Source organism: Populus nigra, chromosome 6 (genome assembly GCF_951802175.1).
Source record: "Populus nigra chromosome 6, ddPopNigr1.1, whole genome shotgun sequence".
Lineage (NCBI taxonomy): Eukaryota > Viridiplantae > Streptophyta > Magnoliopsida > Malpighiales > Salicaceae > Populus > Populus nigra.
Genome location: NC_084857.1, coordinates 8890934 through 8908787, shown reverse-complemented (window position 1 = coordinate 8908787; position 17854 = coordinate 8890934). Strand labels below are relative to the sequence as shown.

At 35.3% G+C, this 17854-nt stretch overlaps 2 protein-coding genes and 1 long non-coding RNA gene across 4 annotated transcripts; 2 read left to right on the top strand and 1 right to left on the bottom strand.

The window, feature by feature from the left end:
• The first annotated feature begins 1595 nt into the window (after window positions 1–1595).
• Window positions 1596–4307, top strand: LOC133697180 (uncharacterized). The gene is made up of 2 exons (XM_062119584.1): window positions 1596–2945; window positions 3091–4307. Exons 1-2 carry the CDS (start codon window positions 1699–1701, stop codon window positions 3965–3967), a joined length of 2124 nt encoding a protein of 707 aa, XP_061975568.1. The 5' UTR covers window positions 1596–1698; the 3' UTR covers window positions 3968–4307.
• A 3573-nt stretch (window positions 4308–7880) lies between these two features.
• On the top strand, window positions 7881–9046 carry LOC133697537 (uncharacterized). The gene is made up of 2 exons (XR_009842893.1): window positions 7881–8505; window positions 8647–9046. It is a non-coding gene; the product is annotated as an uncharacterized LOC133697537 (long non-coding RNA).
• Window positions 9047–9279: 233 nt separating this feature from the next.
• LOC133697536 (elongator complex protein 2) lies at window positions 9280–16220 on the bottom strand. 2 transcript variants are annotated; one of them, XM_062120165.1, is made up of 10 exons: window positions 15945–16220; window positions 15764–15851; window positions 15432–15517; window positions 14983–15136; window positions 14346–14506; window positions 13577–14251; window positions 12472–12793; window positions 11398–11615; window positions 10382–10559; window positions 9280–9822 (listed from the first exon to the last, which is right to left on the bottom strand). In XM_062120165.1, the coding sequence occupies exons 1-10, from the start codon at window positions 16092–16094 to the stop codon at window positions 9353–9355; spliced, it is 2502 nt and encodes an 833-aa protein (XP_061976149.1). In that variant the 5' UTR covers window positions 16095–16220; the 3' UTR covers window positions 9280–9352. The 2 variants fall into 2 exon arrangements, with proteins under 2 accessions (XP_061976149.1, XP_061976150.1); XM_062120166.1 differs by lacking the exon at window positions 15764–15851 and having other exon boundaries at window positions 15945–16082.
• Between the last annotated feature and the right edge of the window lie 1634 nt (window positions 16221–17854).

The following is a 17854-nucleotide window of genomic DNA, read 5'->3' as shown; positions in this document are numbered from 1 at the left end:
TTTTGCGTGTATACAGTCTTCGATATCCTTCGCGATCACCTGCAATTACAACCATCATTAAAATATGATTTATTATAATCCAAATCAAGAGCTTTTTATTTAAATTCCATCATGTTTTAATTAATTTGGCCTGCAGGAAAATCTATCCGATTTCGGGTTATTTAAGGAAGTTACGTGTCCCACGTCCCGTAAAATCCTCACCCAGGATCAAATCAAATTCGAGCTTTGTATTTCCAGACTAGGATTCTTGGATACACTAGGTTGCTTGAGAAAACGAGTACAACGACCTGCTGACAAATCTCTTTCATTCTCACCTTCCATCTCGATGAATAAAAATAATAATAAGAAATAGGATCGTTCATAAACATAGCTTCATTTCATTTTTTTATAAAATTAAAAATTAAAAATAAAAACTAAGATTTTTTGTTTAAATATAATATTTCTCCATCAAAACTAGAATACTAGCTCTTTAGTTTCTCAAATTAGTATCAGGTTTGAAAAACGCATTTTAAAAGTTTTTTTCGCAGGTTTTTCATTGTTATTTATCAGACGAAGAAAAACATGAATAATCCAACTTTTTTTTTTAAATCTTTTATACACGAGCATTCTTCAGAAATATAAAGGATCACAACCATTTTTTATATTTTCATATCTAGCCGGTGTCATAAATTTAATTTTCATTGCAAATTTAATATAAATAATTCTTTAGCTACAATATTTCTTTTTTGATAATTTTTAATTCGAATGAAATAAAATTAATACTCTACAACTAGATTATCATAAATATAAAATATTAAAATAACTATTTTAAATTATGGTTTTGATTTTTATGAAAAAAAAAGTTATAATCCTGGTATATTTCAATGAAAAAATTCTTTTTTTCCAAAGAAATAAACAAAATTTCCAGCTTTTCATTATAGAAAAAAAAGGAAAAGGAAAAAGAAAAAGAAAAAGAAAAATAGTTTAATGGCAATGAACACATCCAAAACATTTGGATGGCTAAATTAGGATAATACCAATCCTATTTTTAATTAATTCTCAAAATTGTCTGCATTTGACGTTTATTAGCAGTGATCAATTTCAGTAGACATTTTACTGAAGGAAGGCAGTTCATGGAGTGCAGGAAATTTTGGGACGATACACGGTAATAACTCTTCGGGACTTGTTTAAAAATATAATAGTAATATTATTTTAAAATATATATTTTAATATTAGTACATTAAAATAATTTAAAAACATTAAAAAATTAATTTTCAATAAATTTTATTTGTAATTCTTTTAAAAATATAATTTCAACTCCCAAATATTTTCTTTAAAAGTGCGCCAATCCAAACTCCGAGAGTAAAGACTAACATAGTACTTGTTCTACTAGATAGCCACCCCACCCCCAACTGTGACCCATCAGTAAACTAGCTAGCTGTCAACCCCCATCTCACTGTCCACAGCTTTTATTTCAACTTCCCTTCCTCTCTTTTCCCTCTCACCAGTCTCCTATTATTTTTTATCTCCTCCCAAAAAGGTTAAAAAATAAAATAAAATAAATCTAATTAAATACTTAATTTTTTTAAAGAAAAAATAACAGCAGAAGGACGCCCACCTAGACCCGGCGTGGAGTACCTATAAGAGCAACAACCTCCACTGCCCCTTCCCCCTTTACCTTCTCTCTCTTCCGCTTCCATCCCACCAACGTAGTCTCCCATGGACCCACCACCTCTCTCCGCCGCCGCAACCACCACCACCCTCCCCACCCCCAATTCATATCCAGACTCCATTGACTCCTCCCCTCGCTCCCGCAACACCGATTCCAACTACTTCGACGACCCACTGCCCCCTCTCTCTTCAAAACTCCGCCTTATGTGCTCTTATGGCGGCCACATAGTCCCTCGCCCACACGACAAGTCGTTGTGCTACGTAGGAGGCGACACCCGCATCGTCGTCGTCGACCGTCACTCAAATCTCTCCTCACTCTCCTCTCGCCTCTCCAACACTCTCCTTAACGGCCTACCCTTCATTTTTAAGTACCAACTCCCAAGCGAAGACTTGGATTCTCTGATTTCCGTAACGACAGATGAAGATTTAGAAAACATGATCGATGAGTATGACCGGACGAATAGCAACAACGGTCCAAAACCGTCGCGTTTGCGCCTCTTTCTGTTCCCTTTGAAGCCGGAGTTGTCGCAGTCTATTGGGCCAATTCTTGAAAACAGTGCGAAATCGGAAGATTGGTTCTTGAATGCTTTGAACGGAGCTGCTGCCGCGGGGTTGTTGAACCGAGGTTTTTCAGATTCTGCTTCGGTTAATTGTTTGTTGGGTCTTGATTATAATGATAGCAGTGATGGTTTAAATAATGGAAACAACAGTAATAATAACAGTAATGTTGATTTAGTTGCTGGTGGTGGTGGTAGTAGAGATGGGGAGGGGTCGAACAAGGGCGTTGTAAAGCAAGATGTTCATTCAGTTCCTGATTCTCCTATGCTGGAAACTACGTCGTCTTTTGGGTCTACTTCTTCTTCGCCTTCGCTTGCGAATTTGCCTCCGATAAGGGTTCATGTGGAGGATGGTGGCGGGGTTAGAGATCAGAAAGTGGCGGTGGGAATTGAGGATCAATTTGCTCAAATGACTGTCGGTGGTGGAGGTGGAGGTGGTGCTGGTGCTGGTGTTGGGCAGAGGCAGGATGATGGGTTTGTGGTTCTGTCATCGCCGCCGCCGCCGATGCCTGTTGCGATTGCGTCGCCGGGTGTACCTGTTGGGGGTCAAGTGGTTGTTGGTGAGTATCAGAATCGGGTTTTCTCTGATGATGAGAGATCCGACCATGGGGTTCCTGTTGGTTATAGAAAGCCACCGCAACCTCAGACTCAGGTGCAGACTTCGATTCCTCAGAACCAACAGAGGTCTGGCAGTGGTGGTGGTGCTATTGATGTGCCTTCCCCAGATTCAGTTTCAAGGTACTTCATTTATTATTCCTTTTATATTGGTTTGGGCTTCTTCTTTTTTTATTAAATTTGAATGATATGGTTAGATTGTTAGTTTAATTGTGAAGAAAGGATTAGATTTTGAATTGGGTCGTCCGTGTTTGTTTTAATGTTTCAGTGATAGTAGTCTAAGCAATGCTATAAATCGACAAAAGCCCATGATTTATCAGGACCAAATTGTGCAAATCCCATCTGGAGCCAACAGGGTTGCTGCTCATCCTGTTGATTCGAAGATCAATACTATCTCTGATCCGAACACTCGAGTTCAGATTCAACAACAGGTTCAGGATTCTGGGTATGTATTGCAGCACCAATTCGATCAACAGCAACAGCAACAGCAACAGCAACCACAACAACAGCAATTTATGCATGCTGGTGCTCATTATATTCAATATCATCCCACAGGGGCAGTGCCAATGTCGGCATATTATCCTGTATACCCTCCCCAGCAGCAACACCATCACCATCCTCAGATTGATCAGCAATACCCTGTGTACTATGTGCAGGCAAGGCAACCCCAAGCTTACAATTTACCTGTCCAACAACCTGGTATCAGTGAACCAACAACTACCATCCCTTCTAGCCGCCCTCAAACACCTCCCAATCCAAACATGTTGCCCACTCCCACAACTTTCAATCCCATGAGAAATGCTCACATTGCAAAAACTGAATTGGCTGCTTATAGAACAGCAACTCCAGGCACGACACAGTTAGTTCAGGTCCCTTCCAACCAGCATCAACAGCAATATGTTGGTTACTCTCAAGTTCATCACCCTTCCCAGTCTGTTGCCCCTACTTCTGCTGGCACTGCTAATTATGGTTATGAGTTTGGTGACCATGCACATGGTCAGATATACTATGCCCAGCCTATGGCACCCGCAATGCCTCAGTACCAAACTATGACAGCAGCTACTGCTGTAGCATTGCCAGAATCTTCCGTACAGTTTGCCAGTGACAACATCAAGCAGCAGATCAGAAGTTCACAGGCAATGTAAGTCAAGCTGAAAGAGGAAAGAAGACACAATTTTGAAAGAATGGTGTGTGGTTCATATATTTCATTTTTCTGTTTAGCGTCTGTCTTGGAATTGGTATTGGTTTGTATTTATGTATCTGTGGTAGATAATAAGGAACTCTGCTCGTCTTCACTCTTTCTTTTACGTCATGTTGTTACTGTCATAGGAAATGAAAGTGGTCTGGGGTTATACTGTAAAAGCTCAAACTACATATATCGTGTGATTGTGCAGTTCACATATCAGTTGTTGAATAAATATGTACACAAGTTGTAAGAGCTTTGAATTTCTTAAATCTATGTTTCAGGAGGCCTGCATTTTTGCATTTGACCTTGTTCCAGTCTTTTTGTGTTTTATCTTTGTTACTTAAAACATAACTAGCAGAAACTCTCGAACAAATAAATTTGGCAAATGAAAACAAAATGGATTCAGAGAAATCCTTGGCTAAACTGTCTCGTATCTGCCATGAAGTTCTTCTAGCTACCCACCACCCTTTTAGTGCTCTGTTCGAAACTGCGTTTCTGTTGTGTTATGCAGCAGCTTCAACCATGGCGAAAAGATCTCTTATGGTTGTCAAGTTCTTATTCGCCTCTTTTAAGTGAACTTGCATTTTGCTGCCTTTTGATATTCATGCCCCAATTTTACCGTTTCATTTTGGAGTTGCCAGGAAAAGAGGCTCAGAGTTTGATCGTTGATGTCATAATAATTGGTGGAGCCTCTTTTTTTTTCCAGTCTTTTGATGTTATTATTATGAAGGTATAATGCACAATTAGATTTCGGCCCTCGCCTGTTATTTTCCTCTTCTTCAATCATCTTTTCTAAGCTCACGTAAGCACCATCCTTTCAATCATCTCTTGTGCTGCACTTTAAAACAAAGAAATTTATGCGTGAAGTTGCGTTCAAGTAGATTGTTTAAGGACGAAATGAGAGACACATATACATGGCCTAGCCTAAAGCAGGGGACTTAATTCATGCTATGAAATTATAGCCATTGTTTGATTCTTTGAAAAAGACACTACCTTCTATCAATACTCAACATGATTGAATGATCACTACCATTGCGTTCGCTGTCTTGAGAAAGCTGTTTCCATAAAAACAAAACAAAGGCTACGCTTCCTTCCTTCCTTCCTTCCTTCCTTCTTTCTTTACAATCTCATCAGATCAGATCAACTTTGTTCCTGTTGTTGGTAACAAGCCAAAGACGAGAGAGAGAGAGAGAGAGGATATTGTGTGTATGCTCACTGCGAGTCACTGATTTGTCATGTGACTGCACTGTCACAGCAACGTTGGATTCTCTTTTGTTTTACTTCTGCATTTTGTTTTACTTCTGCATTAACTAGCGTACGAGGATTTGCGTTCTGTTTTTTGAGATGGGAGAAATTAAGCTGTTTGGGTCTGATAATCAAACCAAACACGTGTTTTTGCTGCCTGCTTCATACAGAATCAGCCTCGTCTTTGGACTAATTAAGCAAGGACTTGATGCTGCCTCCACTCCACGCCATCGCATTCCTTGATCATAATTTAGGTTGTCCTATATTGCTGGCCCGTGCTAAGTCACGGACAGATTAACTTTTTTAATCATGAAAAAAAATAAGTCAGGAAACAATTATGCTTTCAGAGAAATAAATTTGAGAATTTCAATAACAAAGTTAAATTTTGATTAATTTAACACATAAAAATATAAAGCAACAAAAAAAATTAATAAACAAAGTCAAACACTAATATTGAAAAAAAAATAATTTTTTTTAAAATTTTAGTTAACTTTACAAATCATGACCCAAGTTATTTGATTGGAATCATTATAAATAAAAAATTTATGTGGGTTGAAATTACACAAATAAAAAACTACACAAAAAATCCAAGAAAAAAAACAATGAAAATAATGAGGATTAAATTTTGCAAAATAAAAATAAAAATAAAAATAAATCAAAAGGCTATAATAAATTTTCAATTTGATAGTTAATTGAAAAGAATAAAAACTCAAACTAAAATGATTGAATAAAAAGACTGAAAAATAAGGAATATAAAGTTTGGTATCAAATTTGAATTTTTGAAAATTACATGGACTGATTACCTAATAGCTCAAAAAAATGAGGGACTAAAATGAACTATGGAAACAAATTTCAAATCCACCACCTATTCTACTTGTTTTTTTTTATATACTTTAGTCCTTTATCTTTCAATTCAACCCTCCCTTCTAAAAAACAATATACAATTGGATGCTAATTTTGGTTCAAAAGGGATAAATCGTACAAAATAAAAACTTGAAAACTAAATTAAAAACTAAAAAAGCCTGCTTCAATCCACGGTGTTGTGTGAGTAGGTGAACAATAAAAACAAAAACACCTCTTTTAGTTTCTTTTAACTAGCTATTTGACTCGCGCTCTTCTGCGGGCCAATTATTTTTTTCCTACAAAAAAGTTGTATATACTGATTTTTTCAATGTGTTTTTATACATAAAAATTAAATAGTGTCAATAAACGGGGAAAAAAGTCATTATTGATAACTAAAAACAAAACTAAAAAAATCAAGAGACATATATAAATCAAGATTTTTAATCTCGTAAGATAAATTATTTACTTGATTGTGCTTGCTAAATTTGCTTATTAAATTTTATTTTTTATTCAATCAATCAATAATAGAAATAGACACACATTAAATTGATTTAATAAAAGAAGAAGAAAATAATGCAAGGCTACATATATTAGAAATATTATATGAAGATAAATATTTTTTATTTTTTAAATAAAGTTAATCTATATAAAAGATAAAAAAAATAGAGATTAATGGGAATAATCTTTTTAAAAACTAAATATAGACAACACCGTTAAAATGAAGTTTTTATCCAAAAAATGTTAAAAAAAATCACAAAGGAGAGATATTAATTGAAACATGAATTTAAAAATTATTTATGAAAAAAGACATTAAAAAATATATCAATTAAGAAAATCAATATTTGAAATAAAATAGCCGATATTGTGGCTTAATTCGTCAAACTTGTACTCTAAGTCATGAACACAACCGGGTTAAGTATTTTTTAAAAAATTTATATTTAACCTTAAAAAGGGGCCAAAATATAACCTAGGTTCTCGGGCTCATGGCCCAACGCTTTCAAGCCATTGCAAGGAAAATCCTAGGCATGTGGACGAGCCTTCAAACCCGCACACCTAAGTTTGTTTTTTTGTTTATATATATTCAAATGACTTATCGTTTGCGAGTCCATAATTTGGCTACAAAATGGTGGCCAGAAATCAAGACAACGTCTCTTTTATAAAATATAACCCAATTCTTAAGTCGTTTCAATCTAGAAACACCTTACCAAATCCTTTGAACACTCATAAATCAATCCATTAATTCAAAAAATATATATAAAAAAAGTCCATAAACATGAAATCTAGCAAGGGTAGATTTATCTTTAGGCAACATTGAAGTTCTAAACAACCTTTATCAAGCCCCTCTTATCTCGTAGAACCTATGAAGACAAAAAAAATCCATTTTGATGGTTGTAAATGATTTGAACTATGACTTTCTCTCTTATTACTAGAATCTAGTGACCATTCTCTTTTTTTTTTCTAATCAGGAACTGGAAATTATTATAAATAAAATTTTGTATAAAAACTGATTTTTTTGATATCTAAAGGAATCTAAATGATCTAATTTGTGTTATTTTTAAAGTTTAAGAATCTAAGTGTATTTTTTAAAAACTTTCTGACACGTCATTCATGTTTGATGCCCGTTTCAATTGAGTTCATTTTCTTTTAATTCCACTATTACTGAAGAATTAATTAGGATTAAATAGCTAAAATAAAAATTTAAAGATCAAAATAAATTATTAAAAAATACAAAATATATCCATAATGTTTCGCGTGCTTGTGAATATTGTAGCTGAACAGTGAAAGAGCGCGCATTCTAGAGTTTCTTACTTTCTTATAGTAAGTGGTTAGAAAGGACAAAAGGGGATGATGCTGAGGAGAAAGATGGACGTTAATCCATCCATCAAATCTGACTAACAGACAAGGGAAAAAAAAATGATGGCACTCGATCTCTCCAAATTCAGTTGGATCGTAAATTTATTTGCAAGGAAAGATAAGAAGAATCCATCTTTAGTTCTCTATCCATTGTAGCAAACAAGGAAAGTATCTCATCACCCATTCTCTTCATATTCCATCTCTCCTAACAAGGCTCTATTTGTTAATAAAAAGAGAGAGAGAGAGAGAGAGAGAGAGAGAGAGAGAGAGAGAGAGGAGAGGATGGATAAGATAACGTAGGAGTGTGGAAATGTGGAAGGATGGATGTTGATCTGTTAATTTAAGTTTTTGTTTGAATAGCATTGATTAATTATATATAGTAAATTATAAGTGTGGAATGTTAGGAAGGATAATCTCTTTTCTTTCTCAGGTGCCAAACGAGGACCCTTTTTGTCCGTCATCCCGAGCCATCATCCCCAACAAAGCGAAATATTTAATTATTTACAATTAAGGGGGCAGCTCAAAAGAGAGAGGATATCAAGCGAAAAATATTCTGTATGATAACCCGAGTTGGATCGCAGTATTTCAATGGCTTTTATTTTTATTATTTTGTAATTTGTAATTGCGCAAATAACGCTAATGGCAATGAGCTTCTAGTTTAACAAGTATCTGTATCCTGTGTCTCCATGTTCTTAGATTTGAGCCTCTCTTTCGCCAAAGACGAAGAAGAAGAAGAAGAAGCGCTGGCAGTAGCATTTCAGACGAATTGTTTACAGTGGCTAAGCATCTCTTTAAAGGGTTTGGGTGGCCTAGAGCAATAGATTGTGATCTTTGACAATCTAACATTCAATGCTCAAAAATTGACCTGGTGCCCAGGCGTGCTTGCTGAGAAAGCAAAGAAAATAATGACTGCGCCTACAATTCTCATGCCATCCTTGAATGCGAGGAGACTAGAGAGGTATCCTTGGGTTTTTTTTTTTATTTTATTTTTATTTTTTTATGGTTAAATATATATATAAAATCGTTGAAGCTTCACATTCGCGCCTGAGGAGAGGGCTTCCACCTCTTTGCCACTATCAATGGCTGGTTTATGAAATAGCTGCTTAAAATTGCAATTTTATATTATGACCGCTGGCTAAGTAGATTATTTAGCACTTCTAATCACTGATTAATAAAAGGTGGATAAAACACCCTGGAATTACAAAACCTAGAATTAGCCTCTGCATAGTATGTTACATAGAAAATTCAGGAAAAAGAAATGGATCGGTTTCATGTGATCTTTGTCAAGCTGACACGGGACACGAAAAGGAAAAACATAAATCAGACAACTTAGGAAATTAGAACGTGTCATTAATTGATACATAAAAAATTGTTAAGAGATAAGAAAAAAATAATAACTTGTTTACTTAGTAATCACATCAAACACTCTCACACATTGATCAGCTCCACAAGAAGCCAGTTGCATTCGCCTGCGTTCTTCACTCTTTTCAGGGTTTCTCCATGACAGTCGATTCACTGAAGACACATGGCACAATGAAGTATCGAACCGGACTGCAAGATTGGCAGCTGCACTCTTGTTGGTGGTAAGACTCCACAATTCGATGAGTCCATTTTCCATTCCAACAGCAAGAAGCCCATGATTACTTTGACGATCAATACCGACCCATGACAGGGCAGTGACACTGCTGCTGAACTGTGGCAAAGTCATCATCTGTTTAACTGATGAGTCTTGCTCTACGGCCCAGATCTTCACTGTCTTGTCCCTGGAACCAGTTGCAAATTGGTGACCAAACGGGTTCCAGGAACAAGACCATATAATTCTCTTGTGTGCCTCCTGTCTTGCTAGAAGCTGATAACTAACTTCATCTGTGCCTATACAAATATCACGAATAAAAGATTCGATCATAGCATGCTATGAAGTTTCATGGAGTCTTGAATTATAAAGGCAAGTTTACACATAAAATTAATCCCATCATGTTTCTGAAGAACCGTGTACTTTCATCCCCAGAGAATAGTTTCGGAGTCCAATTCATTGCTGAGTGAGGAAAATGAAATAAATTGCACTGACTTTTTAACATCTCATTTTGGATGAAAGAAACAAACATGGAAAATGCAATCAAATGCCCTGGAAGATGCAGTGGTATAAGTACTGAGTCATATGTCAACAACAGAAAAGCAATGATCCACGGAACCAACTGCAATGAAGTATGACATTCTAGACAAGTCTAAAGTTCTGCTGTTGTCAGCCTTCATCCAGATCTTCAAAAGAAAACAAAAGAAAAACATAAAAATTATTTTACTCTTGCTATTCACTTTCAAGCAAATCTCTCTTCTGTCCATTTCCATATAGCACATGCTTTAGCCTTAATTATCCACAAGTACAAGGATGATGACACTGAAGAGTAGCATATAAATTCATGATAAGGGGTACCTGTTCTTTTGATTGTGAAAACGGAGAACTGCCTATCTCTTGACACAGCCAAAAGCATACTGTCATCACGAGAGAATTCCATTTGTGTCACTGTTAAGCTATGTGCCTGCAAACGACCAACTGCCTTCCAGGAGCCCACTTGCCATAGCCATATTTCTGCTACCATGGCAGACTGGGCCTGCAAAACATAAAATATACAATTAAAAATTTACAACACCCAAACCATCCTGTGTGTTTGCAGTGGCAATTTTAGAACAATCATATGCACTTGCCTAAAAATCCATACATGTAGTGGAAAGAATGCCACTCCATACAAGTTGTTGCAAGAGAGCCACTCATACTAGTTTGAGTTTATAATATATTCTCCAGTTTAAATTAACTTCTTTGATGTATTCAAATGAGCTGCCCTCCTGGTTCATTACTGGTCCACTTCAACTTCAAATAAAAAGATTTTCTTCCTTCACACTTCTTTGAGTTCCCAAATAAGTTACGTTTATGAAACGCTACTGTTCCCAATAGCAGTGAAAATGAGACCAGATTAGTTTCATATAAATGTTACTATGGAAGCCAATGGATATAATATTCCAGCATGTTTATTGGGTGCAATCACTTCTAAAGAACAAGTATTCTCTTGAATGATATAATATCTTCTCCAGTTACAATACATACTTTGCACCAGAGCAATTATCGACCATGTTTCCCAGAAATGTCTCTCCCAACATGAACGCTCACGGCTGAAGTAAAGCACTCAAGCAATTGCCATCCACCCAAGGGTAAGTACTTTTGCAGCTAAAATGCTGAATCAAACTAAACACAGAAAAATTGGAAGGAACATGACTGGAATAAGAGTCCTGTAATTTTTTCTCCATCTTTATTTGGAAATTAAGTAGGATACTGGTCGCAACAAGGACAGCTATAAGCAAAAAAATTTCTCCTTTCCCATGCCTAAGGGTATTTTTGTTGAAGTTCACACTAGAGTTTAAAACAAAAGTAAATTTGGTATTATAAGCATATACCTTACACGAGGAAGCGACAAGCTTCCCCTCGTGATCACAGCTTAGGGAAAAAAGCTCATTTCCATGACCATAAAGTTTGTGCGACTCTGGCCATAATGTGTGGTATGCCAGCTGATCTTCAATGGGAGGTTCAGTGAACACAACTGGAACTGCATCAGGAATGCTTTCAAGGGTATCGAGACCATCATTCTCATTCCTTTCTGGAGTCTCCTGCACAGCTGCAAAACAAAAACATCAGTTAAAATGCTTTTAGTTGGAAACTTGCACTTGTTGCTAGTTGCATGAAATCTTGGTCTTCTCTTATGAAAAAGTAGTGTGAAACCACCATCAGTTTGAGAGATAGATATCTATAACAAAAAATGGCTTGTCATTAATTTTGTTTTGTTTTTATTACTGACAATGAAGAGCCTTTATCTAATTATGGCCCCAACAAAGCATGGTCCAGACGAAGAATTTGAAACCAGTCCTCCCTTCTGGTTTTTTTAATGAAATTGTTACCCAACAATTTCACCCCTTCTATTTCAAAACCAAGACCTTTTCACTTTCATACCCGGTAACAGGTTCTAGTCTTATTTGTTAGGCAAATACATGCACAGGCATGCGTGCACACTTGCAGACACAATGTGCTGGAACATGTGTATCTATAGATCTGGAGGGTGGAGCTCAAGAGTGGGAGCAAGGTAGGGATGCATCAACCAAGTCCACATAAAACAAAAGGCTGACTGGCATAAGAATACGATTGCAAGAATGGCTAAAGAGGCTAATACAGTGCCTCTTTCATTTATAGTAACTATGTACCTTGCAAACTTTCATTGCACTAGATATGCTGTAGCAATTTAAAATGTCACATGAAGAGAAGTAAAAACTTTTCCCTCTCAGAATGCTTGAAACTGTCAGTTCCATAATCTAAGAATGCATCGAGTATTTGACATTTTTAATTCATCTAGAAGAAGCAAACCATGTCCAAGACTTTCAAATTGTTGCAGATATTATTAAACTGCAAGATTAGTACATGCAGAGATTTTATGTACTACACACTGACATACATATATAGAGAGGGGGAGAGACACTCACTGTTAACATAAATAGGCTTCTGAGACAGGCCAAGAGCGGACATATTTGCACCTAAAATCTGAACATCAAGTTGAAGGTTTTCAGGAAAACTAGACTTTTGACAAGTGGCAAGATTCAGTGTCTTCAAAAAAGATAAAGGAGCTTCAAACACTCTAGCAACTTTCTCGTCAGCTCCACCAACAAAACGATGGTTCCCCTTTCCTTGGATGATGGTCACACAATTGATGTCATGGCCATGAATCTGAGGGCGAGCAATTTCATGCCAGGATTCCTCGTCTGTGAGAGAAGCACTGTTTTGCCATGGAGCAAAAATACGAGTTGTCTGAAATGAAAACTATTTGTCAAAAGTGACTGAAGTAACATGTAAAACTCAGATGTATGTATGCAAAATCACGAAATAATTTTTATTAGGGGTAAACAACCAGTTTTACTAAGCAATAATACGAGAATAACACTTACAAAAATTCAATAATTCAACTTTTATCATGAACGTCTTCAAGGTTGCTACTTTTAAGCTCTTCCCATAACTATTCTTTTTCTTTTCTTTTCTTTTTTTCTAAAAATAGAAAACTTTAAAAGGCTAAGTAATTTCTCTTCCTTAAATTCGCAGGCAACTTGCTAACAAGATAAAACCGAAGTGGGTGTGAATTTTCTTTTCTGATGCTTTTGCTTACAGTATTTTTTTTTTTGGACAAGAACTTCAGTTATGATAAGTCAAATAGATGTTCCTGTTGCCATGTATGCCCCAACTTTTGTGATCCACACAGCCCCATTCATATGTAGAAGCATTATTCATATCGTTACACATACTATCTAGTGTCTACTTAAACAACAGTAAGAGTACATGAGAGAAAACATATTTATAAAGCACTCTGATATTGATCATTGTTATACCTCTTTGTTTGAGAGACTTTTCTTATTCATGTCAAGTTTCAAGATTCTATTGGTCCATCAAATGGCTCACTGCATGTTACCAGATTAACTTTCCATTTTGTATATTTAATATCGTTTTAGCCTGTTAAAATTAACTGGAAAGAACTTTGCAGACTCGCAATAAGGAAAAATATGTCATGAAACAGTTCCTAAATCATGAACAAAACATTACCTGGTCAAGACTAACTGATACCATGTATTCTCCAGACCTCGCCCATGCAATATCCGTCACTGCAGCAAAGTGCCCAGATGGAACTTTCTGTGGTTGCCAATGATCCACATCAACACCAACATTTTTCCATAGATGGAAAGCCCCACCATATCCATGTGCTAGAATTGCATTTCCATCTGGGCTCCAGTGGCCCCCATAAAATCCTAGAGCAGAATGACTTAACTCCCCAACAGTGACTACATTCATCCAGATACCAGTTTTCCTTTCAGGTTGCCAGATCATCATTGTCTTGTCCATTGAAGCAGACAGAATGCTTTGTGGTTGATGGTAGGTAGTTTCTTCTACAGAAGTAATTGAAGGGGGCTGCCACTCCACTGAATACACCCAATCTTCATGTCCAATTAAGAGAGACTCTAAAGATATCTGATAGGAGGAAGAGCCAGCAACAAGTACAGGACCCTCAATATAAGATGCCAGGCTTATTTCCTCTTTCCTATATGTACCCTGGTTGTTGGTCAGTGAACCCCTAAGGGTCATCTTCCATATGCGTATGCCTTTGTCCTGAGACGAACTTACAAGCAGGATGCTGTTTGCTTCGTCATTACATATGGGCAATGAGAAGTCCAAACTCCTGATCCAATCTGTATGTGCTTTCAAATCGCAAGCATGAACAAACTGGACACATAAGAAAAGAAAACCAGCATGTTTGAGATGCACAGAAAATATTTTGTGCTGGAAAATAGGCAGGCTTAGATTCAGAGTTGGTTACCTTTCCTGTCCTCTCCCCACAGTAAAGATGAATTTTGTTATCCAATCCCCCCATAGCAAGGACCATATGCCCAGAATTTCCAGGCAATTCTGCCAACGAAAGAGCCACCATAGGCTTTGAACCAACAAATAGGGTCTCCAGACATGACAATTTACATTCACCTAAAACAAGTGAATAGAGCTTTAAGCATCATAAAGAGCAATTAGTTCAATCTCATCAATGATGACAACAAAGAGGCTAAGTTAGGATAAATGTTGTAGAGAAGCCATGATCTGTACACAATATAGATTGGGGTTATTGAATTCAATCAACATTTAAGATGTCAAACTGCAACCAAACTCTGTAGCTTGATTATAATAGCCATTTCTATGCAATATGTTCACACAAAATTTTTAAGAGTAATAAGGCAACTGGAAGTTTGTATAGATAGTTCAACAAGGTATTATATACATGGAAAACACGCATTGGTCAACTAAGAAAGTTCTAATTGACAAAACAATCTCCATCATATGTCGTCTCCATAGCAAGCTCTTGTCTGGTTTATAACAATGTCAAGAACAAGCAAACTAAACATTGTTTGGCCTTAAATTTCAATAGCAATGAAAATGAAACAGTTGAAAATTTTTTACTTGCTTACCCCCAGCAGTAGAAGGTAGGACCAGTTCCCACACATAAACTGTACCATCAGAAGAAGTCGATGCGAAAATTGCATCTGTTTCAGAAACCATAATTCCAGTTATGCATGTAACCCCCTTCTTGTGTGATTGTGGCAACTGCAACACTTGCCTCCACTGAAAATAAAAGAAACTCAATGATGAAAAAAGAAAATTATAGAATATAAGTTACTGAATTGCTTTCTAAAAGTAAGAGATGCCCAGAGTTATTTAAACACTACACAAAGTAACAACTACCTAAAACAAAACATCATAGCTATTGATTATGATTCCGGATGTTCATGATTCAACAAGTTATATAGGTAAGCAATAAAATAACGGAAAAAACTTTACCAAATTCCCATGAAATGAAACCGATTTTGGATTGAATCATCAACACCAAAACATAAGAAGAAGAGAAGAAACAGATTACCTTTTTGTCTGCAAGAGTTAACTCCCATAGAATAATAGCACCATCAGTGTCTCCAGAAAGCAGGTAATGACGGTCTAATTGTTTTGCTGCCAGCAAAAACAACAAATTTCATTAGGATTTTACAAAAATGTAATCTTAACTGGCCTATGAAGTAAGAATTCCAAAAATCTTTGTATTGAATTAGCAAAACTAAATAGTTAACAGAAAGCAGAATTTTCAAACTTCTTGACTTTTTAAACATCTCTCGGAATCCAAATAGAACACTAGTCATACATAAAGCTTTGTGCAGTAAACAACTAAGAACAGCCCAGGAACACATAAAAAGAAAGAACCTTTAAAAGCAAACTTTGTGCTTGGAATCCAGTGAGTGCAGTTGACAGAGGCCTTGTGACCAGGAAGTGTGGTCAGAATCTGAGCAGTCTATCCCGCAGAAAAAAAAAGCCAGGTTTGTTAAGAATGCCACTACAACAAGGTTACAGTCTGATAGTCAGAGAATATGAGGAAGAAAGATACCTTGGGACAGAAAATAGCGACAGCATTCTGGGAACCGAAGGAAACCAAATCAGAGGCGCCCCAAGAAACGTTATTCACTACTCTGTTGCATCCTGCTCCTATGAACACGCTCTTCACTTCAACCTCACTCTCTTCTTTATTTCCACTCATCGTCAACTTATTTTCAATAATCTCAAAAATTTCTTCGAAAGAGAGAGACTTGCTGACTGCTGCACCGATCGAGCTGGGAGAGCGGCCAAAACCTTCTGCGAGTTTTTTTCAGGTAAAAAGAAGAACGGGGTCTGAGGACGAAAAGAAAAAAAATGGGGGTGAAAGTGGGCCTGGTTTTTCAACTCCGAAACTGGACCATGGATTGGGTCGTAAAGTCAAATTCCTTGGGCTTCGGTCCTATGAAATTAATAGTTTTTTTTCTCAGGCTGGCGATTTTGGCATCTGCGCTCATTTAAAATCAAACCTTTATGAAAAAAACCGATAACATTATTCTACAATATCTTTATATCGTATAAAAAAAACAAATAATCTGAGATGATATGTTTTATGCAATTGTGTAATTATATAAACAATTCAAACTAATTAGTTTGAGTACATATAAGCTAATAGTTGTGTGATAACTGTTTTTTAAATTATATAATATGAAAATTACAAAAATAAAAAAATGAATTATATACAAGCAAGAATTTTGGATTTCAGCTCAGATTTTGATTTTGTGCTTGTTTATTTTATTTCATATTAATTAATTTAATTTAAAAACAAAATTCTTCTATAAAAACTAAATTTAACAAAGACCAAAAAAATAAAATTCAAGGTAACATGTACTATTTTTAAAACAACTAAAAAATATAGTAGAGAGTGAAAAAATAATAAAATGCTGAAGATGGCAAAATATCTTAAAAAAAAGAGAAAAAAATCAAAAAATCTTATATCAACTTCATAAATCAAAATTATTTTTTTAATCCTGTAACCTATTAAACTCAAGTTCTGAACTCAATTATGAAGCTAAACACTTGACTAATTAAATGTTAGAGGGTGAAGCAATAATAAACAAATCATTATAAAAAAAATATATGCAAGGAAAAAACAATAATAAAAAAGGATTATGTTTGAAAAAAAAATAAAAAATGTTGAAATTATAATTTTTTTAAAAAAACATATAAAATAAAATAAATAATAATCAAGATAATAAAAACCAAATCTGACAGATAAAAATATTTATTGAGGGTAAGATTTAAAAAAATTCATAACTTTATAAATTATTATAAATAAACAGAATTATTATAAATAAAAAAATTATAATAAAGAGAATAATGATGAAATTTCGAGGATAACAAACTTTAAGGGTTGTTTTTTTTATTTAATATCAACATGAAAATCAAGTAAAGGAAAGGAAAAATAAAAATAAAAGGGGGATACGAGATGTTTTGATTGCCGCCCTAACAATGGTTTAGACATTAGATATCACCGAATGTGTCATCTGAACTTTTTTAATACTACTCATGTTCTCTCGGACTTATTTTTTTCATTTTATTTATGGAATTAGTTTGCTGCTTTTAATGTAATTCAATAACTATTAAATAATCAAATATAAAACATAAAAAATCCCGTAATAAAAGGCAGGGATTTTACATTACAAGGGCAATGACGTAATCCATAAGTTTGCTGCTTTTAATGAAATTCAATAACTATTAAATAATCAAATACAAAACATAAAAAATCCCGTAATAAAAGGCAGGGATTTTACATTACAAGGGCAATTACGTAATTTAATTGCTTGAAAATTAAATCAAAGATTAAAAAACTTCTTAACCAGAGATCAATGTTTTTTTGCTACCAAGAATAGTAAGATAATTACACTGTGAAATAAAAACACAAAGAGTCAATCTAACCCTGTTATTTTTACAGTAACTAACGAG